The sequence below is a fragment of the Columba livia genome, chromosome 2 (genome assembly GCF_036013475.1).
Source record: "Columba livia isolate bColLiv1 breed racing homer chromosome 2, bColLiv1.pat.W.v2, whole genome shotgun sequence".
In the NCBI taxonomy this organism is placed as follows: Eukaryota; Metazoa; Chordata; class Aves; order Columbiformes; family Columbidae; genus Columba; species Columba livia.
Genome location: NC_088603.1, coordinates 88,380,053 through 88,405,783, shown reverse-complemented (window position 1 = coordinate 88,405,783; position 25,731 = coordinate 88,380,053). Strand labels below are relative to the sequence as shown.

The following is a 25,731-nucleotide window of genomic DNA, read 5'->3' as shown; positions in this document are numbered from 1 at the left end:
TTCTCAATATACTACATCAAATTTGAGGGTGATTGCTTTAATCTCTGCAAGTCCAGGACTAGCTTGCAGGGGAGCACACTTCTGGACCACTGTCTGTACAACCCAAAGCTAAGAACTGAATCTGATGATATTAAAGCATAATTAGTACAAAAAATATCCTTTTATGGATTTTTTCCAAGGCAAGAAAGCTATTTACAAAATGCCTTAATGTTAGCACTACCTGGCTGATGACATTCTAGTTGTGCTGTCTTTAAGAGTTGTAAGAAACCGTGAAATCTTAGTTGCAAAAGAAAGCTTTTGAGACCAGTAAATTTTGGATCAAAGACTGCTGTCTTCTGGTATGACTGTTACTATTAGTGAGGCAGCTGTTCAGTTTATAGGTTTATCTTACCGAACATGTCAGTACAAAGCTCTGATTCTCTCACTGGCGCTTCAAATGTAGTTCCTTGCAAAATACTGAGTGCTAAAGTTGCTGCCCTGCTACCTCAGCTCTGTGAAGATACATAATTATTAGTGATCAGGCGCAAACTGAGGCACACATGGAAATAAACCTGTGGATAAAAGAAACCCGATCATCAGAACATATTTGACTGTGCATATGTTTTTCTGGATTCTCTTAATTATCAAACTGATCTATGTATTAAGTCTTTTCTCAGTTAAATATTCTTCTACGCGGGCATTTAAAGTACCATATGCTGCCCTGACAAAGAGGCAGGCGCAGTATGTATTCTTCACTTACTCATGTAAACAGGTAAGTTGCAAAATAATATGCCTTCCCACGTGATCCAACAAATGTTGAAGCGTATAATGGAAGATGCGTTATAAGTATCTTTGACATCAAGGACAGTGCAAAGTGAGTTTTTACTCTATGGGAGCAAGAGTCAAACTGTTCCACAATAGAAAAATAAGCATTAGGAAATCTCATTTCAACCTTCACACTGACTTAAGTGGTTGTTATGAGAATCTGAAAACAGATGAAATGAGTTATGTTTGCCCCTAGCTCTCTGCTTGTTCTAGCTAGTTGCAGATATCAGTCTGAGAACCTAAGCAGTGACCAATTCCTCTTGAAAATGCCTTTTTTCCTGGGTGCTTTTATGTTCTAAACCTCTACTCTGTAACTGACCTGGATTCCTTGTTGCTTAAGCATTGTGGGGAGCTGCTTTTTATTAGCTCAGGAAGTCCTAGAGTAGTGCTGGAGAATATCTACTGTCTGATTAACAGTCTCTGCCAAGTAAAAAAATAATCCTAGGTATGATTTTGCGGTCTCATTTCGGTCTGGTATAATTCCTGGTGCTAAGTGTTTTCCACAGTTTTGATGCTGTTATGCCAAATAAAGCATAGCATTTTTTGTGGCACTGGTACCTGCATATCAGTAACAGATATAATGGCTTACAGGAGAGTTTTAAAGGTCTTTCTTGTGACCTAATGGATATGTAATCTCATATCTACTCCAGCACAGAATCTCAAAGTTGTCTGTTAGATGTTTGGATCTAAGAAATTTTGTTTACCTTATCTCAGTGTTTCTGGTGATAATGTTCTTTGGGCTTCTACAGCAAGATTTTGTGAAGAGTTCTGACTTCTCAAGACCACGCAGTCCTGTCAGGGTGGGTGAAGTTTCAGTAAAGGTGCCTGCATAGCCTGGTTTGAGGGAGAATACAATCCTTGCCTCTATTTAATTTTTTAGCATTTACAGTATGTCCTTTCAGACTGTTCTTGAAATTTTAGTTGTAGCCATTGCCATTCAGGCTTTGTAACAACCTTTCGTCAGAATTGCCAGTGCTTGATCTGCCCACCGTTCTGCCCCCATCAGAAAGGGGAGATGCTGAGCAAGAACTTCGGTGTTGGATGGAACGTGTCTTTTCACTGACTTCAAATATTACATACTCAGTATTTTGATAGGATGCTTACATTGTGAGAGCAGTATATAAATATGACTGATAAGACTTATTATTCCTGTTATTCTGCTGAATGCGTACAAGATCCACACTCACTTTGAAACAGTTACTTGCTCTGCAGTTAATTGTGGCTTAGTGCTTGAACTCAAAATCTTAATGAAGTTGTCACCATCTCCCCTTCCTTCCTATTAGTCAAATACTGTGATTTCAGCATATTAGCAGGAACTGTTGTACTTCCCTATTCACAGAGAGAGGTGATAAAGTATGTGATATGTCTTGTCCTGATAAATGTTGCTTTTTAAAAAGCAATTAAATTTGCAGGTGTAAGACATGTGCTTATCTGCAGTAGGAGGGACAGACACTTCAGAATAGTTACTGTAACAGCTCTTGTAGTCTTGTTAAATCTGTCTTAAGGACTATGATTAATTTCTAGGTTTCCCATTGAAATTGTGTGTGTAGGGAGAGGGGGCATTAAGGAGGTGGCCCAAAAATATTCTCAGTCTGAGAGCTACACAGGTTTTTCTCCCTTCTTTCTACATGCCTGAATATTCTCATGTCCTCATCAAAGTAACAATTCAAATACGTGTAGTATCTTTTTGTAGAGGAATGCAGATTATTTTAGTCTTTTCCCCTTCCTGAACAAATAGAGGCAAGTGGTCTAAAAAGTAGCCCTCTTAAGCTATAGTGTTTAAAGAAAGCTATAAATGCGGACTTGCAGCCAGCTTGTCTCCAAATAAAGCAGTGTGCAACCCTGAGCACGCAGACACAGACAACCTGATGCTACAAGAGAAAAGCATCTGATTGACGTTTGATTTGGGGCATTTGAGTTTAAGCCCCAAATCCTTTAAAACCTCTAGTCTTTTCTCCTGTTCTTGCTGTGCAGATTACTGACAGTTTCTGTGAACTAGTGGGAGACAAATTTTTCCAGTACTGCTTTTGCCTGTTTTCCTCTTTCACCATGGAGTCCCATTTTTGCTTTTTTAACCCATATTTGACCATGTGCTGTTTTATACTGTTTCATGCTCTCCTTCAGTTCTTCTGTCTCAATTGTTTGAGCAGACTTTTGTCTATATCCACTTGAAGAAAGAACAAATTTCTGCAAAGCTGTAGGAGGCACATTTTTGAACATAAATAAAAACTAATTTTATTTATCAACAATTTATTCTAAGCAGCAAAGCATACAGAAGGAAAGGTGTAAATCAGCAAGTAAAACTGGCTGTTAGTGCTGAGATGTCAGTGAAGTAAGGAGAGAAACTCAAGACTACTTTCTGATGCTAAATGCTAGTAGTATTCTTGTAATATGTTAATAAGCTCTTCCCTAAAAAAAATAACCAGAGGTAGTTAAGCCATTTTAGGATGAAAGAAAACATACTAGGATATAAATATTTAATTTAGGTTATATGTTCAGCTTGAATAATGAGTCCTACAGTGTAGTGCTTAACTTGAAAAACACTAACTTGAAATATTAGTATACTGTTAACAATACAGACCAGCTGAAAGCCTGTGAAATGAAAGTATTAGGGGTAACAAAGGAGATTTGAAATGACACACTTCTGGGACCTGTTTTTATTTAAGATGATTTATCTGAAATACAGTGAGTATTGAATAAACATCGAATAAGCCCACAGTCAGGTCTGGCAGGGTATAATGAGGTGAGGTTAAGGGGGGTACTGTGCTTGCATTTAATCTTGATGGATACTGATGAGATTACATTTTTAGTTATCTTTCTGTAAAATGAACACTAATGTGTTGAAGGACTCATATTTTTCAGTTTGCTTGTGTATACTGTATCTTTTCTTTCACTTTTCCTCTCCTGTAAGCACCGTGGCCAAGAAGTTTTCCTTTTGTCTTGCAGTTGACCCAAAGGCAGAAAAATCAACTATCTTACTTGGGACTGTTTAGTAATGTTTATAGGCTGCCAAGTGGAAATGTTGCAACTGTATTGATCCAACTTCTCTTACCCTGTGACCTCCCATAGAAATAGAAATTTTGCTCATCTCAATTCTACTTTCTTTACACTATAGTAAAAGTTACGGCTCCACCTACCAAAAAGGGAAATGGCACAAGGTGATGTGGAAGAAATGAGGCGGGGGCGTATAGTCCATGAAATCACATTGAGAGCACGTTACTTTATCAAGCAAAGTTAGACTGGGGCTAAAACCACTGAAGTGCGAGCATGCATTGAGGTTCTGCTTCTGCAAATGGCCCCAAACTGTGAAATATCAGAAGTTTTCTGGTGCTGCTTTATGTTCCAAGGGGTGTGGTTTTATACTTAGTATTACTAAGATAATGCACTAGTTAGATGTTCTTGCTACAGATGTTTCTGTTCACTGTCCGCCGCTGCTTTTCCACGTTGGTGTTCACCTAATCCCGTGGTGAACTGATTCAGAAGGTGAAGCTAGGATAAAGAGGGTTACTGCTTCTGTGGTACACCTCCATGAATTGGCTCCTAATAATGTCAAATGCTAATGCAGGTATAATGGAGAAGGCCAGAATGGGAAAAGAGCCAAAAAGAGTAAGACTGGCAGCATTTATCTGTTAATTCACTTCAAATGTAAGAAACAAGACTAGAACATGAAAGAAAATCTGTAAACTGTTAACTCTAAACACCAGTTTTCTCACCATTTTCAGTTCTTTGCTATCAAACATGGAACACAATTTTTACTGAAGTGGTCATTGTTCTCTCACAGCTTCCAGCTCCTGAATGTTGTGGGAAAGAGAAAAAATAAATGTTTCATTAGTGGGAGAAGTTGGCAGAATGGAAACAATAAGAACCTTTCTGAGGGGTTGGGTAGTGGGGTGTAAGAACCCAGATCTGTCACATCAGCAAGAAATTTGCATTCTGTTGTTTAAGTCTTGATTTCTGAATACTGACTTCTAGGATATTTGGAGTCTTTTATCGCTGGTCCAACACTTTAACAGACTGGGATTGAGAATTAATCTTCTTAGGCCATTGCAGCTTTTTTTTTTTTTTTAGAAAAAATATTGTCTTGGGAATTGAAAGCTCTAAAGTGGCAGCTATTGTCAGTCATTTAAAACTTTTCAACTGACTAAATGAAACAAAGCAGAAGGCACCACTTTTTCAGGCATTTAAAATGGTGGAAAGGAAGTTTGAGTATAATTGAGTGCCTGTGAAATTCATGGAAACTGAGCTACTGTCTTGGTCAATGAATGTACCAGTACAGTTCACCTTGTATCTTAAGCCTTGAGTTATTAATGGAATGAAAATAAGCTCTTACGGCCAGACCTAGTTACAAAGGAGTAAATATTCTGTTGCTGATGAAGTCCTGGGACTTTTTATAATGGGAGATGCACTTTGCAGAAGCATGAAGTATTTTTTTTGTTCTCTTCCGATGTCAGGAAGAGAAGTTTGGCTTCTAAGATTGCTTCAGGTCTTCATCTTTCATATGGCTGCAGTGTTTTCACTGTTTTTGTTTAGACAGAAGGCCAGGGGATCCCATTTCTCAAGTGAAATTTGTAGTTAGATGGCAGTTCATCAATAACACTTGAGTTTCTAGGTCTCTTCCATACTTTGTCACCTTTCCAACATTAAGGTAAATTAGAGAGTTCTCAGTAATCAAGGCTATGAATAGTAGAAATCTTCCTTCCAGGAACTAAGTTCTTACTCATGAGTTTGAAACTTGTTTGAAGAGTGTGTTTTAAAGTGGAAACTTCCCTTATCCTAAACCTGTATCTGGCAGTGTCTCTTTGTTTCCAAAAGCATTTCTTTGGGGGATATTTTCGTTGTAGGACGAGCGACTCTGGTTCATAGTAATAGTAGTAGTCCAGAGACCAGGAACTTATCTTGGCTCTTAGTGCAGTCATTGTAGCTTTATCCCTAGATTATTTGGTAAACTCAATTGAGGGATCTTACCCCTTTATTTCACATTAATCTTTTTACAATGTGACCTCTGTAGCCCATACTCTAGTAAAGGTCACAGCTTTTGTCTTCCAGACCTGGGTCTAAAGTGTCAAAATGTTACCTGTATGCTTTTACTTACTCGTAGGTCTTCTGAGCTTCCATAATGCTTCCAGTTTGCACATTACACTTGAGAATCCTGTCCAGAAGACCAAATAAGATGTAATCTCTGTGTAGACAGTGCTCGTGGAAAATCAGTTTTGTTCACATTAAGCTCAATTTTTTTGGTTAACCTTTCAGTTTGAATAAGAAATGTAATGTTCTTCTTCACAAAAGGATTTGGATGCTAATGAGAAGTCAGCATATCAACTCCATTCAGTGAACCTGTTAACAATCCAGAATCACCTTGGAACAGAAATACAATCTACATGTATGAGACGTGTATCAGTAAATAAGAAGAACATACCTATTACAAAATTAAAGCAACATAAGCTCCCTTGTGTTGAAATTTATCTAATCTCAGTTAAACCATATGACTCGCTTTTCTATCTGCTGCTGCTTCCATACTGGAGTTAACTTCTTGTTGCACAAAACCCCTTAAAAAAATTTTATAAATGGGAAGTGTCCCATATGGGTTAGGTATGTGGATCTTCAAGGGGTCTGATTCTATCTAAGCAGAAGAGAAAGGGGAGATTACTTGAGTGTTGGGCCTAAAACTATTCTTTGCTCAGGTTTATGAAGGTTGCTTTGCAGAAGATAACGCATTGATTTGGATGGACAGTAAGATCCTCTTTTCCCTCTCATCTCCCTGCTCGTGGTTACTCATGAGCATGCTTAGAAGTTGTCTGTTTCAAACATGACTGCCATCTCTGTATTTTCCCCTCTTTTTTTATAAGCTTTTTAATAATTCCATGACCAAGAGTGTCTAAAGGAACTTCAGCTTAGAAATCCAAGTTCTTGTGCCTGTACCTGACTACCACCTATTTAGTTAAGAATGTATCAGCTTCATCTTTGTAGAGACCTTACCCTGTTCCTGTGACTAATACTGTAGGATTGGGCAAAGGAGAAAAATGCCATCTCATCTAGGCAGTCAGTTTTGCGTGTGCATACAGCTAAGCTTATTTTTTTGTGTGTTACAGCATGTAGTCACCCATTGTGAAAATATTTATTAAATGTTAAATGTCTGATCTCATAAATAAGACTTAAGTTTTTGCAGATTCATGTTACCAATCTGATCTGTCTGTAGTGAATTCATGATGCAAATATCTGAAACTGCTTCAGAAAAGCATACTGTAACTTTTACCCCTAGTTCACTTAGTAGGAGAGCAGCTCCTTTCTTTCTAGAACTTATTTTTTAGTAAGCGCAACTTTATGTGGACCAGTAAAAGAGTGATTGTTCTAATAGCTGACAGTTTTATTGAGGACTCTTTCTCCTGTGGGTATTCACTTCAGCTGGGATCCAAGTTGCACTTTCTAGTAGTTCATTGCTTAGGCTGCTCAGTATTCATAACTGTCATTCTCTCTTAAATGGCCTTCTCCTTTCTCCAAGAAAAGCTTTAAAATATTTTCTTGTTTCTGTTCTTGAAAATGTTTTCCTAGATAGTCTGTTCTCTAACTGAAGAATTTAATTTGGAAAGCAAGGCCGTGTGAGGACAAGTATTAGTGCTGGAAGTCTATTTAAAGTTTGCTTGGTTTAAGTGGAGAGTCTTTGCTTCCAGGTAATTAATCTTCAGAGAAAGAGCAGCAGAATATTTCAGTAATTACTTTAACAGTAAAGATCCCTGATGATCTGAGCTAGTAATGTCTTTTAATATGGTAACTCTGAACTACTAATTAGCCAAGCCCCATCTCTTGCTATACTTTGCACCAGATAGATGGGAATGGAAAAAAACATCAGTGGTTTGGGATAAATAATAGATTTTTCCATTTTTTCAAGTTTGTAACTCTTTGGAGTTAAGAGTGAGGTAAAAAGCAGCAGTAAAATGTAGGGACAGCTACTTCTCTGTTGCCATTGTATTATGACTGAAAAATAAGTTTTACAAGATCTGTGTTCAAAGTTGTTTCAAAAAGCTGTAGCTTGTTTTTCGATTTTCTCAACTTATAAAATAACCTGTTGTTTAAGAATTGAGGAAGGCAATTGGGTGTTTTCGGACTTCAGTCATTCCTATAAACCACTGCATCTGTGCTTGCTGCCCTGCTTGGGGTCTGCTAGGTGCTGCAGGGCCTCAGTGTTTTAGCATCACCAGTATGACTGCTTACGGTGCATCTGTAATTGCTGGTGGTCAGACTGGAAGGAGGAGGAATAGTAATCAGTAATATCAGTTCCATTACTGTATGTTTTTCTGTAAATGTACATCTGTCTTGCTTTCCCTGAGGAATTATCGCTCAGATTTCTGGTGGAAAGTGAGAACAGCAGAGCTCCCAGCTAGCAGTGAAGTGGGTGACTGGCAGACCGTCTCCTTGTTTCTTGGTACGTGGAGCCCTAACTTTGCTGTTTCTGGTTAGAATGGGAGAAGACTATAACAATTACAGTGAGTGACTTTGCTGTACAGATAAGTACAATCCAGAACACTGTCCAGAGGACTGATTCTGTCATGATACCTAAAATTCTAGCCCTTGAATCACTAACAGTGCTGCTGTTCTTGTTCTGCCTTTTTTTTTTTTTTTTTCCTTTTTCTCCTCAACCATAGTTCCCATCTTTTAATTCAAATTTGATAGAGATATAACTTTGACTTCAGATTGTGCTGCCTGGAATGATCTGTGATTTCCATAGACCGGTTGACATTGTCTCCGTGATGCAAGTTCAATTAAACTTTTGCTAGATGTGTAAAATAAATATGGTGCTGGCTTGTATTTTATTTTTTACCACTGAAAAAAACATTAAATTTTAGAGCATTCACATGAGTTGATATTTGGGTGCTTTTTCACATGCATAGCCTGTATATACTGTACTTTCTGTAAAGTTGCTTTTCTTTTCCCCTTTTTCTCTGCCAAAAGGATTCTGATACACCACCTTGCACAGCTCCTAATGTTTACCAGTTCAGTCTGCAAGCACCGACTCAGCTTATGGCCAGTTTACCACCCGCATTGCCTATGCCAAGTGGTAAACCCCAATCTGCGCCTACGAGAACCTTGATAATGGCCGCCAGTAATCAGGTATGAGCCAACTAAATGGAGCGACTTCTTAACGAGACAGTGATCTAAACGGAAGTGTAGATCATTTGCGCTGTGCTATCACTCTAAAAACCTCTGAAGATAGCATGGGCTAAGCTTCATGTAATCATAAAAGTACTTATCTGCCATGTCAGAAGTGTGGGGAGAAGAATGGGTGGGAAAGGGTTCAGTGTTTGAGATGCATCTCTGAATATAAGAGCCCTTCCACAACACAACTGCCAAGGGAGGGTGTCAGATGTTTGAGTCCTTAAGGTGTTGCTTGAGACTCCTGGTGCCTAACCACTGGGATATTTGCAGATCTTTAGGCTATTTAACTTCATGTTCTTAAAATAGAAACTTCATGTAGGTGGTGTATCTGTAAGCTAGGTTTCGAATCTGAAGAAATAGTACTGACCTGTCTAGGCTTGTTTAGTTGTCTTGGTTTTGAATTATTAGATCAGATGAATAATACATTTTAAAGATAGAGAACAGAAAATTAATTATGAGCATGTGTACAAGAACTTTTACCAGAATATTAAATGCGTGCTTAAATGTGCTGGGAGGTGAACGTGCAGGGAAAATGTATGTTACTCGACTAGCCTGAAGTATTTTAGCTCATTTATCCATTATATACTACAAGGGGAAGAAAAATCATCAGTTTTTCTTACAGCCTCAGTCCCTCTGTCTGTACGAAAATATTACATCAGTCTTGATCGTTGAAACTATTAATCAAAACAGCTACCTCACAGAAGCTTTAATGCAAGTTGTGAGTTGTAGGTTGCCTGTGATAAGAACATAACGAGCTGGTTTATTTGAAACCTAGTTTTGGTCAGGTTCTTGTAGTGTTTTCCTTCTTCTCTCAGTGCTTCTATCACAATCCTTGGGAATCTAGGGCCAGGATATTTTCAACTTAATGACCTTGTCTTTTTTATTTGATTCAGCACTTCCTCGACTCTTTGGTCATCACACGGTATATCTGTTTCAGTTTCTACTTTGAGACTGCTCAAGCGTTTTGCGGAATCATGGAATAGTTGAGGTTGGAAGGGGCGTCTTGAAGTCACCTCATCCAACCCTCCTGCCCAAAACAGGGTCAGCTACAGCAGGTTGCTCAAAGCCTTGTCCAGTTAGGGCTTTGAGTATCTCCAAGGATGGAGACTCCCCAGTTGCTCTGGGCAACTTGTTCCAGTAAAAAAAATTTCTTCTTAAATTTCAGTTGTGTTTTCTGCATTTCAGCTCGTGCCTGTTGCTTCTTGTCCTTTTACTGGGCACCAGTGAGGAGAGTCTGGCTCCATCTTCTTTACACCCTCTCATTAGTTAGACCCATCTATAAGGTCCTTCCCGAGCACTCTCTTCTTGAGATGAAATAGTTCTAGCTCCATCATCATTTCCTTGTAAGACAAAAGTTTTAGTCCCTTACTTCATGGACCTTCACTGGACTCACTCCCGTATGTCCATGTCTCTCTATTAATGGGGTTCACAGGCCTGGGCCCAGTGCTCCATGTGTGGCCTCACCAGTGCTGAGTAAAGGGGAAATGATCACCTCCCTTGAAGTACTAGAGCAGGGGTGTCAAACTCATTTTCACTGGGGGCCACATCAGCGTCATGGTTGCCTTCAAAAGGGCTGAATGTAGTTTTAAGAGTGTATAAATATAGGAGTAGTTACCCCTGTACTAGAGATACTCTCCCTAACATAGCCCAGTATGCTGTTTGCCTTCCTTGATGCAAGAGCATGTTGCTGCCTCATGTTCAACTTGTCTCCTGGGAACTCCTGGTCATTTTATGTCAAGCTGCCTTCCAGAGTGCCCAGTGTATAGTGGTAGATAGGATTATTCCTTCCCAAGGGCGGAGTTCAGCATTTAACTTTTTCAAACTTCATGAGATTCCTGTCAAGCCATTTGTCCAACCTGATGAGGTCCCTCGTTATGGCAGCACAACCATCAGCCACTCCTTCCAATTTAGTATCATCTGCAGCCATGCTGAGGGTCACTCTCTCCCATCATCCAGGTCATTAACAAAGATGTTAACTAGTGCTGGCCCTAGTATCAGCTCTTGGGATATACTGCTAGTTGCTGACCTCCAGCTGGACTTTGGACTGCTTATCAAAATACTTTGAGCCTGGCATGTAAGGGGAATACTTTTCAGCTTGTGAGTTTGACTGATATGTCTAGAGATGGTAACTGCCACTTACTACAGAATAAAAAAAAATAGTGCTTTAAATGTTGAATCTTTTGGATGAAAAATAAAATTTCATCTGGACAGCATTTTTGGTGTTCAGTAGTATCAGTACTGAGTTAGAGGGTGTTTATAGCTTGATGCCCAAATTCTTCGTCTTTACTACACGAGTGCTCATTTTAGGCACTTCACGGAAATGTTTCTCACCCTCTTTTTCGTTTAGACCAGGCTACTTTCTTTTTGCATACTGCAGGTGTTCCAATAGTTCTTCACAGGTGGGTTAAGATAGAAGGGGCACCATCTTTTACAGTTGTTATTACATGCTCTTCCCAGCTATCCTCAGTCCTCTACCAAGCCCCACTTGCATCTCGGGGGATGACTTGTTTAAATCTTCTAAGTGATTACACAGATTCCTCCCTGCCTTTTCCCCTTTTACCTGTACTCCCCTACTGCTGAATCTTGCCTAGGCAAAACCAGCTTATCAGCACAGGAAATGTTTTCTGTTAGTGAGAAGGTAATAGAATATCGTATAGCTATTTTAGTGTTTGCACTTGAGTATTCACATGTTAGTGTATGGTCTGAAACCTTTAAGTTTGAAAATAAAACTGGAGAAGTATTTTAAGTTAAACTTCAGTGAAAGTGCAAACTTAGTCTAGTTTATTATTTCACTTAGTAACTCTGCTTTTCTGAAGACGTATCCTGAAGCTTAACTTAATCAGAATTACAAAAAAAAAAAGAACCAGTTTTGAGGCATACATTTTTTGGTACATAAAAACCAAGTTGGCATCCAGAGTTTTTGCCTCAGTTGTGAAGAGACTGTGTATTGCATGAATTTTGTATCCTTGCTGGAATTTTGAATCTTGGAAAACAACTGCGTTGTAGCACTTTCTCTGGACTTGTTACTTGGCTGTCCTTTCCAATCCTTGTTAAGTGTTCTTTTAGTAGTTTGTGCAATACTTATATGTTTAAAATTGAGAATTCTTCTGTGGCTTTTGCTTTACAAAGATGGGCCATTGAGAGTCACGTTAAATCAGAGGAATTTTTTGCTACCTACAGTTCAGAAATAGGATGATGTTTTTTCTGTGTTGAGTTTACCAAAAGCTTATGTATTGTGAAGTAGAAATGTTCTTTATGGGTAAGGATTATGACCAAGTCAGAAGTGGGAAATGAAATAATTCTACGCAGAACACTGTAAATGCCTCCTTTTCATTTCCAGCTTTCTGGAGCGTGACTGAGTTAGATTAGGTTGATGGTTTTCTTTCTGCAGTTGATGTAACTTAAGACTGTGCCAGTTTATATCTTTTAGTGACACATTTTGCTAGCTCAGAGGGCTCCTATTCTGATAGACCTGAACATTTGCAAGCCTTTTACTTAGCAGCAAGAGTTTTTCATATTCAAAGCGTCTTTGATTTGTCTGCAGGGTGTCTTCAGCCTTTTCCCTGGCAACTTTCTCTGCCTCAGTTTGGCTTGGAAGCTGTACCTGGGTGTCCAGCACTACCCTCAAAAGCAGGAGATGCCAGTGTCAAGAGCACTTAACTGTATTTTGAACAACTTGAAGCCTTCTAGGCAAATTTTTTGCCATTAGAGCTTCCTAATACTGTCTTTCTTTGAAACAGCTTTGGTTTGATTACGGATTCTATTTACATACTGCATAAATAATTGGAGAATTTCCAGATAGTTCAGGGTCTAATTAAGCTCCTGATACAGGTTTGCATGCTTTTCAGGATCATCATCATGTTTCCAAGGTAATCATTCTTCTACTTTGCTGACAGGCAGCTTGAAATTTCACTTGGGAGAGCAGAACAGTTTATAAAGCAGTGTTGCCTACTGGAATAAGCAGAAAAACAGATATTGGCAGGTGTGTCCAGATGAATGGAGCAGGCAGAAACTGCTTAGTGACTTCCCATGGAGAAAAAAGGACTGCTTTTCATGTTGTTATTTTGGGATGAAATAAGTTTGGTTTGTTCTTGGATTGGTGGTCACTTAGTCACCACCGAATACAGAAGAAAATTCATGTTGCTTAGGTCGGAAGAACTCTTTTAGGAAAAAAAAAATGTAACTTAAAAAATAAAAGAGTGATCTTTTGATTCAAAAGTATCTAAAGCCAGTAAGCACCAGTCCATCTGCCGTTCTGTCTTCCAGTGTGTCTAAGAAAACCTCTTTAGATGAGTGGTATCTGATCGTGAATACGTTCATTGAAAATTTCATAGCAGCATTCACTGGCTCAGTTGTGAAACACAGGGAACAACTAGGAAATGAAACCTTAATGCCGGTGCAGAAACACCACAGTGTAAATAACTCTTAGAAGAACTTGTTCAAGTAGTTTGGTTTTCAGATTCTTTTGTGTTCAGCTATACAAGACCATACACTTAAACTTTATAAACTGCTTGTTTATATTGCTTTACAGGCACTTCACTGGCTAAAATACATTTCTTCAGAATTCGCAATAGCTGATGGTATTGCTTTGTCTCACTAGTATTGCTGGTACTGCTGGTATCTCTGGAATGATTCCTAAAAAGTTAGCAACATCGAAAACAAAACCAATGTTGCTCAGGTGCTTGAGTGAAAAATGTACAGGGTGTTTCAAAAAGATGGACTAAATTTCAAAGCAGTTGTGGGGTCACCATCCTGCAAGTGACTGAAGCTGGGGCTGTTTGTGTGAGGCATCTGGCTGTGATCGTTTGGAGCTCTGTGCCCCGTCCTTTCATGTGATAAGAGTTTCATTCATGAGCAGTTTCTGGTTGCAGAGATGTAGTGATTTCAAATTGGATTGATGGTTTTGAAACACCCGGTGTTTCTTTTACATGAGTGCAAGCAGTTAAGTGTTGTTCACTTTGATGAAAGATATATATTTGTAAATATACATGGTCATTCATGTCAAGGCTGAACTCTAGTCCACTTTACCAAATATTTCTGAAGAATGCAGGTGTCATCAGCTGGTCAGATGTACAGATATGCTAAATTCCTTTAGTATAGTGTGGTGCTTCAAGATTTTTAGTATCTTAACTACAATTTGGAAGTGGACTGAGTTTCTTCAATCACATTATTAAGCTGTTTAGGTACTGAAGATTTCTTCAGTCAACCAAATGTCATTTATGTTTTATTTAGAGCTCTCTCATTTAGCGTGGAATACTTATTCAATGTTTATGTATTTTTCTTAGGTAAAGGAAGGAGAATGCAACTGGAAGCAGTTTTGATTCTAAATGTCAGACTCCTATCTTCTGTGTGTGACAGAACATAGGGGTTTTATTTTTATTTAAAACATGCAAAATTAGGAGAAGAGGATGATGTTATATTGCCTTTCCTAAAGAATGGAGAGAAGGAAAAACTGCCGCTGAGTTTCAGAGGCTTTTCAGCTGAAAACAGTACTCAAGATGTTTTTCATCTTAGACTGTCCTATACTTATATGGGCAGTCCTTATGTGGTGATATCACTTTATGTAGGCAAACTGACTGTTTGACTAGACCTGGATAACCTAATCACAGAATCACAGAATCGACTGGGTTGGAAAAGACCTCAGAGATCATCGAGTCCAACCCTTGGTCCAACTCTAGTCCGTTTACTAGATCATGGCACTAAGTGCCATGTCCAATCTCAGTTTAAAAACCTCCAGGGACGGCAAGTCCACCACCTCCCTGGGCAGGCCATTCCAATGCCTGACCACTCTCTCTGTAAAGAATTTCTTTCTAATATCCAGCCTAAATTTCCCCTGGTAGAGTTTAAGCCCATGCCCCCTTGTCCTATTGCTAACTGCCTGGGAGAAGAGACCAATCCCCACCTGGCTATAACTTCCCTTCAGGTAGTTATAGAGAGTGATGAGGTCACCTCTAAGCCTCCTCTTCTCTAGACTAAACAACCCCAGCTCCCTCAGCCTCTCCTCATAGGTCTTATGTTCAAGTCCCTTCACCAGTCGTGTTGCTCTTCTCTGGACCCGCTCCAGCACTTCAATGTCTTTCCTGAACTGAGGGGCCCAGAACTGAACACAATACTCCAGGTGTGGCCTCACCAATGCAGAGTACAGGGGAAGGATCACTTCCCTTGTCCTGCTGACCACGCTGTTTTTGATACAGGACAGGATACCGTTGGCCTTCTTGGCCACCTGGGCACACTGTTGGCTCATGTTGAGCTTCCTGTCAATTAGTACCCCCAGGTCCCTTTCTGTCTGACTGCTCTCCAGCCACTCTGCGCCCAGCCTGTAGCGCTGCAGGGGGTTGTTGTGACCAAAGTGCAGCACCCGGCATTTGGCCTTATTGAACTTCATCAAATCGGAATCAGCCCATTTTTCCAGTCTATCCAGATTCCTCTGCAGAGCCCTCCTGCCTTCCAGCAGGTCGACACTCCCTCCCAACTTGGTGTCATCAGCAAATTTGCTGATGATGGTCTCAATCCCCTCATCTAAATCGTCAATAAAGATGTTAAACAGGACTGGACCCAACACTGACCCCTGGGGAACACCACTAGTGACTGGCCGCCAGCTGGATGCAGCCCCATTCACCAGCACTCTCTGGGCCCGGCCCTCCAGCCAGTTCTTAACCCAGCGTAGAGTACACTTGTCCAAGCCATGGGCTACCAGCTTTTGCAAGAGTATATTATGGGAGACAGTGTCAAAGGCCTGCTTACAGGCTCTGACTGTTTACAACAGAAGGCTGGATTAAATATCTAGAGGCCTCCATGTAGACATCCAGGTCTCTGTATAAACATCCAGCGCAGGTGTTCATATGACTCTATGATCTCTGGCCACCTTGGTGGTTGCTTCCTGAGTACTTTTTGAGTTGCAGGAGAGACACAAAGTCTAAATAGTATTTTCTAGGAACATAACTAAACCCACCATAAATGAAATATAGACTTATGGAAATGTAGAGGTAATACCTGATATTTGTTTGCGTAGTACACCTTTATCTTCCGATGCCACTGTGATCAGATTGTTGCTCCCAAACTGAGATTGATTTGACTACTCACATATCCATTTCCTCTACTGACTTTTTCACATGTACTATATTGCTATCAGCTCATCATTTGGAAAGTATTTTGGGTCTGCTCACTGTAATAATACCTTTTGTTCCAAATAAAAAGGTGATAAATCTCATTGATGTAAGATTTCTCTTTAAGGTGTAAAATTGTCAGCTTCATACCAGAAAAGCGTTCTCCTTAATGACAAGTATGCAGATAATGCCTCATGGCCCGTGTCACAACAGTAGCAAAGTTGCAGTGTGAGTTCTGTCTTCTGGCGGTGTTGTTTTGATTCTCATTTTTGGAACTTGACTGGTGACAAGATCAAAAAGGGTATTTATTTCATGTGTCAGATTCTACCTTCAAAATATGCTCAGTTTATGATAGTTGTTGCTACTGTCAGTCACTCATTCTGGAGACTAGGCCTCTGATCTCTCAAATGCCAATTTCTTTGAACTGGTCGTACTAATAGTTGCTAGAGGTGAAGAGAACCAAAAGCATCCCTTTGTTAAAGACTACTGGCAGAGCTACCACACAAAGTAAGATGAGATATGAAGGACCCATATAACCTGCTCCCTTGTGGCTTTGAGTCTTTCAGTTCTCTAGTGTTAGAAGATAAGAAACCTCTAAAGAAGCTTTCTTGGTTTTGAGCCCTTTCTGGTATCTGTGTTGATTTTTTTTCTTTGCTACTCTTGCAGCTGGTTGCATAAATGCTGTTCTTTCCTCTTAATGGGAGCAGAAGAAGATTTTAGCTCATTTTATAAAATCTGTTTAGGGTTCAAGATCTTCTTGTAGCTGAAAGTAACCAGTAGCTCCAGACAAGAGGCCCAAAATGAGGGGAAGTGTCTTTTGATATTTGCAGTGCTTTGGGCCTTTTTTTCTTTGGATGGCCAGCTCTAAACAACTTGAGTAGGAACTCATTTTGGTTTTGCTGTACTTCAGCTTAGAAATCTAAACCACTTACAAATCTTACCAGGTTAAGAGTGTGCCCAGGTAACTTGTGCAAATATCTTATAGAATCCTATTAGCTAATTTAAAGTAATGAGGCTAGCCTGAACCATTGCCTAATACTTGGTTTATTGCTTGTGCAATAATGGCTAAAATGTCGGTTAGGTCATTGCCCATTGTTTCTCTGCAAAACAGTGAATTTTTTTCGTAAAGAACTAGAAGTTAAATTTCACTTACATGCCAGATGCATTTTTAAGTGTATTTCCAGATGTCCCTGTGCTCAGAAAGTGGGAAAGTGAACCTAAAATCTTTAGAAACCAGTTCTTTATGGGTTGGCTTTTTTTGCTACAAGCCAAAAATAGAGAGTTCAGAAATAAGGTGAGGAATTGAAAACAATTTTATGAAATATTTTGAGGATGTATATTAAATTAAGGGAATACTTAAAATGTTAATGTTCTTCTGAATATTACTCTGTAATAATTCATGTGGAATATTTTGAAGTGTATGAGTTTGATAACAATTCTGATCAACTTCATACTAGATTCAGTCATGGCCATTAATCCTGTAGTCTTAACAACAAAATAGTAAATATGTGTTCTTTCTAAACCGCCTTTTCTAAACTTTTTCTTTAGCTGGTCCTTACCAAATATTTTTGAGTTCTCTTTGTATAATCTCTCCAAAGTTCAGAGTACTGATACTTAATTTTCATCACTAACACTTCTGCTTTTTTCTCCTTACTTTAGAGATGCTAGCAGGCAAAAAGCAAGCAAACACCAAAACAATTCAGACACGTTGTTTATATTTAGATTTCTGCTCTGTTATGTTACTTTAAAATGTGGGTGATTTATTTTTGGCAATAAATTTTCTTTTTTAATAAAGACAGTTTTTGAATGTCAGCAGTTTTGTATAGTACATTTGCTTGTATTTAAGAATAAAAGTTTAGTTTCCGTAGCAAATAATTACTTGGTATTTCAATTTCCAGCAGATGTATATAGTTTGGGGTAAAGGCCAGGAACATCCTTTTCTTACATTTCTGCTAAAACATCTGGCAGCTTTTTAAACCTGCTATGTGATACAGAATTCTCCCCCTTCCCTTATGCCCGGACTTGTCTTAAATGCAGTTTTTTAGTTTTCTCTCCAGATCTAGTGGCTTTATTTGCAGAGGATCAAATTCAACAGACTTGCCAAAAACAAACCAACAAAACCTAACAAGAAAACAAACCAAAACAAACAATCCACAAATCCAGTTCCATCATTCAGTTGTTGAATCAATAACTTTATGGTGGGAGAGGAGATTCTTCTGTCAAGGGAAATAGATCTAAAGAAGGTCAAAATATCTAAACCATAAGTTTGTCTATTTTATTACAGATGAAGGGCTTTCTTTTCTGATTATCTGATCTCTATCTAGTCATCATCTGCTTACAAACATGACATTTCTCAGTGATTATGGGAATCCTGAGCATGCAAATATCCAGAAGTGTGTGGACAAGAGAAAGCTGCTTGATACCCTCTTGTGGTTTCTGAAAGATGTGATTTTACCAAAGATCTGAAAGAAACTAGGTGAAAGATGTGTGTCCTCTGGTAAATGATTAACTAGTTAGACGATGAGAAAAAAAACCCTCAATTTTTGTAGTAAACGGAATTTACCAGGAAAACTCTGCAGGAGTTTGTGCTGGGCCTCAAGCTGCCTCACATCTGAAAGGCAATGGATGAAGTGTGGTGAAGTTTTGTGTTGATAAGCTCCTTAAGGGCCAACTGAAAAGGGCTGCAGGAGGACCTGGCAAGGCAAGCGGGAGAGAAAGTAGTTTAAACTTTGTGGAGAGTGGTAGGTCCTGGGCTGACGAGTTCTTGGAAACATGAGATCTTCATGTTTTTGCGGAAGACTACTTTGATAATGCTTTCTTGATTTCCTACAGAGAACTGAGTGTCAAACTGGATTTCAGGTGTTATTAGGAATAAAGAGCAGAAATAAAATTGTGTAAAAATTAATGTATGCCCCACATCATGAACAGGATGTACAAGTTTACCTCCTATATGGGAAGAAAGTTATAATGCAAGTGGAAGAAGAATAGGAAAGGATGGTAAGAGTGGTCAGACAGGTGGAATTGCTTCTGTGTGAATAATGAATGGTTCTTTAACCTGGAGAAGAAAATAAAGTAGTATGTGATCTAGGTCTGTGTAGTCATTGGAAAAGTGTATGAAAAAGGGAGCAGAATGAAAAGGAATTACTCCACAAACTGAAAAATCAACAAATAATAGGTTCAAGTTAAACATGATGCTCATTTAAGCTGTGACATGCCATAACACAGCATGCAGGATGCTAAAAGCTTATGGTTTCAAAAATCTTAACAGACTAGTGAACAATATCTTGTTGAGAACTAGTAAATATAAAGGCATCATCTCTGACTTAAGAGGTCCCTGGGTCAACTTGTGTAAGCACCTGCGCTCAGCTAATGAGTCATAAGGCAAATGGATTCAGATTCTGCTCTGATAGTTTGACAATCTTTACCTTGATAGCCTAAAGAACAATGCAGAATGCTTCATGATAAGCTAGAGATCATTTTCTGGCTAGCTTATTGATCATTCTTTGGAAATTTAATTACCTTTTGAAGAGATCAGGGATATGATGACTTTTAGGATACAGGTAGACAGGCTTAATTGTCATACTTGCTGTGGTGCTTGTCTGACCTTGTGGTCACCTGCCTTCAGTAATTTTTTTGCTACATCCTCCAGTTGAGGTTGAAGTTGCCAGATTTTTCACATTTCCAGCTGAAAAGGATAGGCTTGCTGAGTCTTTGTATGCTCCTTGGCCAGAGTTTTGTTCCAGTTGTACAGTAGGACAACTAAAGTTTTTGATTGTGGTTTTTTTTCAGCATGTAGTTGAGGGTAACTGTGATGACTGGCTATTTTGACTGTTGGAGGATCATTTTTAGTATTTTGAATTAATGTAGATGCTTAATTGTCTGCTTATTTAATTGAAAGCTAGATGTACACTTACTGAACTAGAAAGCTTTGCTGCACAAGAATGTGACAAGATGGTGTGTTTGCTTGAAGAACCACTTGCCAAGAATATAAAACATACTGTGATTTTTTTTTTTTTTTTTTAGTTTCATGTTGACTTTCATAAATAGCTTCTGGTAGGTGTTTTGTAACATACGTCAATAAATAAGATCTGAGCAGTTGTGTCTCTTAAAGAATGAGGGATTCTCAGCTTCCCTTTTTATGTTTCATCCTTGAATATTTTACCATTGTTAGTCTGAGGACAGCACTTGGCATGTCTGTCTTGGAAGTCTAGAAGTTGCATGTTGAAGGTTGATTAGATTGCTGTAGGACACGCTTTACAAATTAAAAAAGAGTTTAAGGATTTTTGTATCACCCTGCAGCTAACTTTAATTATTCCTCGATACTAGTCTTCACCAGTTTGTTTTTGTGTATGCTCAGTGTCTCTTCTAATTAATTTGACAGTAGAATGTTGCTTATGGAGTTATGTCTTCAATAACCTGGTTTTGTGCACACAAAGTTGTAATGATGGTGTTCTCATATTTCTCATATTTCTTTCTACTCCAAGCCTGTTTGGAAATACAGGTTACTAAAGCAGCTGCAGATATTCTATGTTCTAAGCAGCTAGCTCAACTGTTAGCTTTGTGGTGTTCCTGTGTAAGCACTTAGGACAGACAAAATGATTTAGTAGCTTTTGTTAGAGGCAGTCAGTTGTCTGTCTTAAATAGATTGCTGTCAGACATCAAAAAAGTTGGTATGCATTGAAGTTATCAGTATTTGGGAAGTGTGTTTCAATTTCATCTTTGAAACTCTTGTACCTATTTTAAGTACACACACATTAAACCAACATACTATATGCTGTGAAGTGATAGGAATGCCTGTAGTACCTTATGGTGTGGTGCATTTACTCAAGCTGCCACTAAACATTTTTGGCAGTTTCCGAGTTAAGACATTCTTCCAAATAAAGCGTCATGCTGTGTTCATAGGATCATAGAATACCACATTGGAAGGGACCACAAGGATCATCTGGTCCAACCTTTCTTGGCAAAAGCATGGTCAGTTCCTGATGGCTTAATTGTTTTGCCTTGGTCTGGATGTGAGTTATGGTCTGAAGAGCTGTCCAGCCCCCTGATCAGACCAATAGGATTTACAAGCTCCATACAAGCCGTAGCTAGTTTACCTGTAGGTGAGTGAGATTATGGGCAGAGCAGACTTGTGCTATGGATTTATCAGCTCATAGGAACACACTCTTATATCAGTCCATGATGTTTCTGAAAGTCTTATTGAGTATCTCGCTTGGTCATGCTCTTGCTAAGACCCTCTAAAATAGACAGGACTGTCACAATTAGTGTTTAATGTGGAAGGTCTCTGTTTTTAATAAGGGTGATGCATAGTGAGTATAATTTGTAGAGGTCCGAGGGTTTTAAGGAGGCTTTGAAATCGACACCGTTTCATGTGCAGGACAATCAAAGAACACTCTTTAAACTGTTAGTGCCATCGGTCTTGCGCAGCTACAGTTAGACAAGCATGAAAAGACCAGTTGCTTCAAGCTGTGTTCTGTGGGAATGACTTGTATGTTAAGGAAATACCACAGGTAACATGTGCTTTGTTTCAGCTGTTTATGTGCCTAAACTGAGTGCTTATCTTGTGTTTTCTAGCAGCACAGTGGAATGAAGTTCTCCATGAAAGGAACTCATAACCAAGGCAACGGCTACAGCCCTGTCAGCAGTGGAGGCATGAGGCAACCGGTTGGTAACCGAGGACACCACCAGTACAATCGGAATATATGGAGAAGAAAAAAACACAGAGACAGTTTGCCTATTAGTCTGAGCAGATAATGGCGGATGCCAAAATGACCTTCCCTGTTCAGACAAACTGAGCGAGTGCCACTCGACTTGAGGGATGGAGACCAGCGTCCAGCACATCGTTTTATTGGTGTTGCCAAATATCTGCAGCTGACTTCTTTGCATGTTTTTTGTGTGGTGGTTCAGTCCATCTTCAAGAAGTAGTTGTGCTTATCTGTGAAGCCTTATTAAAACGTGGAAGTTTGTTTTCTGCCTTCCCACAATGGTTCATACAGTGCCGAAGCAGCTCTGACAATGGAACTGTGAGGACATTCTAAAAATGCTGTGGCTTTTTTGCTGTGGCTGCATCTGTTCCTTTGTGGGTTCTGTTTTCTTTTGTTTTAGAAGTGAAGGAAACTTCGGCCCCTTGGAATTATTTCTTTGCAGCAAATTAAGTTGGGAATTTATAAAAGTAAATTTGCTGCTCTCCTGTTTTTGTTTCAAAGTTCAGAATTTTTTGCTCTGTAAATATTGGAAGTATAATTTGTGCAATAACTCAGAATTTTTAATTTAACTTCATATTGTCACATAAGTTATATTTAATGGGAAGAGGTTTTTTAATTTACAGATCCTTTCCCAGGTTGCATTATCTAAGTTGGGTTCATAGTTTTGGCAGGTTGTCTGAGCAGTGTTACAAACATGACATTTGGTAATATTTGAGGCTTCTTGATTCACAATGAAAGTGTGATTTGGCTTATGGTTTTAAGAAGGTATTAAGCTCCAAAGCATTTTGACCCTGTGTTTTTTAGCTCATTGTCTGGCCTCTATCAGTTATCTTGCTCTGACCAATGAGTTTGAATTTTATTCCTTTAACTAGACAACAAATCCAGAATTTGTCGTACCGGAAGTAAAACTTTTGAAAGGAGGGGGAAAAGGGTGTTTCAAGTCCTGATGTGAAATTAAAAAGCTGTGAGCTACATGCTTTGATGCGTTTTAGTAATGTAACCTGTTAATGTTTGGGTTCAAACGACATTATTAAATAGAGGTACCCGGCTTAAGGAATGTGGAGAAAGGAAATATGTTGATTCCATTAAGGAATCTGTATAGCAGTATGCATTAGTTCTGTTAAGAGCAAATATATAAAAAGTACTTCAGCTGCTCTGAGCATTACAAGAAGTATCTTTTGATGTATTGCAGGAGAGCACAGCCCGGTGTTGTACACAGTATGAGTGGCTGGCACTTAATTTACAGATGCATACAGGTATACTATGCAAGTGTGTATTGCCATGACAAACACTGTCTTTAACTTTTTGAAAAATGTACATCCTGCCTAACGCTGAGTTTTTAAAGCACCACAGTTGTCCTGGGAGTAGGTCACATCTCACGCCCTCTGACTGCCCGTTTATTTTTAATGAGAGTTCTTAAGCTATACCGAAAACTACAGATCAGTCATGCTAACCCACTAGCAGAGAAAGTTGAAGAATCCTGTTAACAGGACATCTATACTGTGTACAGATATAGAGGGTTTTAAAACTGATATCTGAATATTGAAATGAGGTGTCGAGCATGAAGCTTTTTAATATGCTGTATGCATTTGAAGCAGAAGTAGTTCATGTTATTACCGAATCTGTCAAACACGAACAGGTCCTTGAGGGGAGAGAGGGCAACATTCCAAAGTAGAGTAGCGCATATCTGTTTGCAAAAAGTTTGTCTTAATGCTCCAGACTCATCACAATTAAGAAGTTTTAAAAATTGTGAGCTGATTCATAAATAATATCTAAGGGCTGTTACATGAGCCTGTACTGCTTAGTCTTCACACACTAGCAATATTGAGCATAACTACATTAAAGAGCCTTCAAAGGCTTTAGTTGGTGTCTTATACTAGAGTCCATTTTAAAGCAAATCTCATTTGAAAAGTGGTATCATGTAACACTTCAGTCATGGTGAACCAAATAAATTGGCCTGGCTATCACTGTGGTTATGTGCTACAGGTTTAAAAAAATCATGTTTAAATTTTTTGTGTGGACAACTATGTGGAAGCTAAAATTGACATATTTTTATGTAAAGTTTTCTATTCTTTGATTTTTAATAAACTTTGGAGACCAGTCACTCTTCTGTATCTTTTAATGGGACATTTAATACGTGAAATAATACTTGACCTTATCCCGTTATTTGATGTACGCTTTAGGATCTGCTTTAAATTGTTGATGCCAGACGCCTTCAGGATGAGCTCGGAAGGTGGGTGGACGCCCTCTGCAAACATTTGTGGTGTGTTTATAAAGGGAGTGATGAACACTGCAGTTGGTGTCATAGTTGTGGGTTTGATCTCTTGATAATGCGAGAGAGCGAAGGAGTTAGAGGTAGTTCCCAACAATATTCTTGGTTTTAGCTGATCCCTTGGGATAACTTAACTTTCCATGTAATATTTTAGTCCCTCCCTGTAGTTTCTAACTTCCTCTCAAAATCTTTGTCCGGTTTTTAGCCTCCTCAAAGCCTGGACTTACCCTGTCTTTTTTTGTTGATTTCCGCTAACCCTCTGAGAGGACTCTGTCATGTCACTAATTTACTTGAATTCAGAATTTCAGAATTGAGTCTTTGGAAGGGATTTGTGTACATCTGTGAACTTTAACAAAGAGAACTGAAGTATTTGTAGTAGTAATGCAGAGCTAGGGATTCAGAACCAGAGAGGTCTGTGGTACTTGGTCAGACTTTATTCTTCTCCCATGGATACTCATTAAGAAGTAATGGGAGAGGAAAATAACAAGCACTTGGTAACAGGTGGGATAATGTTTTTTGTCAAGGTCAGTTAGCTGGTGGGACACGGCTGACAGAGGGATATATAATTTCTGCAGACATTTTATATTTAGTGCAGCAGTGCTGGTCTTGGAACTTGAGTTTTCCTGGGCTTCACCTTTTCCTGTCCAGGTGGTGACTTTGCTTTATTCTTCCCACAGATTCTGCCAAACCATTTATGCTTGTTAGTAGTTTAATGGACAGGGAGTCTCATTTTGTTCCTTTGAACCCTTGTTCTCTGATAATAATATCAGATGTCCACTGGATCTGTTTCCCAGCCCTACCGACTATTTTGTACACTGTTCACAGGCAAAATTAGCCATGGACTTTAGATGTGGAAGGAAGAGACTGCAAATGGAATGGATGAACGGGACCCACAGCGAGAACTCAGTTGCTATCTGTTGCCATTTCCAGGAGATGTCAATGCTGGTGTCACATGGGACTTTTCCTGTAACTTCATCCCCCCCATGTGCTGGGGCAGGGTGAGAAGACAGAGGTGTGACTGCTGGTACGGTGTTGCTGGTTCGGCAGCATTTCTTTCCACGGGAACAGCTGTGGGACAGGATCTTGAACAGGTATAGTAACAGTCAGAGAGCGGTGTTGAAATACAGTGTACCTTCGAGCAATGTGAGCTCTTTATCAATGGTGGGCAAAAATAAAAGCTTAAATTGTGAATGCTAACAGGCAACAGATGACTGGGTGTATATGTGTAGGGGGCTAATTTGCCAACTTCTGAGCTCTCAAGCACAACAAGCCCGCTACTTGCTGTCTGCTGTTAATACAGTCTGGTTGTAAATTTAGTTAAAGTTTGTGTCCTGAATTCTCTGATTAAGAGACATGAGGCAGAGGCACGTGTTAGGTCGCTGATCCTGTTTTGTACTTCTGCATGTAGACTGTTTTGATTTGGGCTTGGAGTGTTCTGGAACGTACATGTGGTGCCAAAAAGGATTTTGGAAGTGGCCTTAGAAGAAAGTAAAGATCCTGCCTGGAGAAAAAATCCTGGAGATAAGGAACATGGAAAAAACCACCGGGGGATGCCAGGCAAGTTGGCTGATACTGCCTTGGACTGGTATCTGAGTAGCTGTGTAGCATGAAGGGATGTGGTTTTCTGCCTGACCTTACCACACCAGCAGCAAGGCAACCTGCCGGGAAGGGAGCTCACACCCTCACAAATGTA

General features: G+C 39.3%; 1 protein-coding gene across 7 annotated transcripts in view; it reads left to right on the top strand.

Annotated features, from left to right (window-relative positions):
- The window catches only part of TENT4A (terminal nucleotidyltransferase 4A), a 61,779-nt gene extending 37,909 nt beyond the window's left edge, over positions 1–23,870 (top strand). For 4 of the 7 annotated variants that reach the window (XM_065052718.1, XM_005513309.3, XM_065052720.1 and 1 more), the window contains 2 exons: positions 8,752–8,910; positions 21,636–23,870. In XM_065052718.1, coding sequence (XP_064908790.1) covers positions 8,752–8,910; positions 21,636–21,815 — 339 coding nt within the window. In that variant the 3' untranslated portion in view covers positions 21,816–23,870. The remainder of the gene's footprint in view (positions 1–8,751; positions 8,911–21,635) is intronic. The other 3 variants (XM_021280666.2, XM_021280669.2, XM_021280668.2) reach the window with 3 other exon arrangements.
- The last annotated feature ends 1,861 nt before the right edge of the window (positions 23,871–25,731 follow it).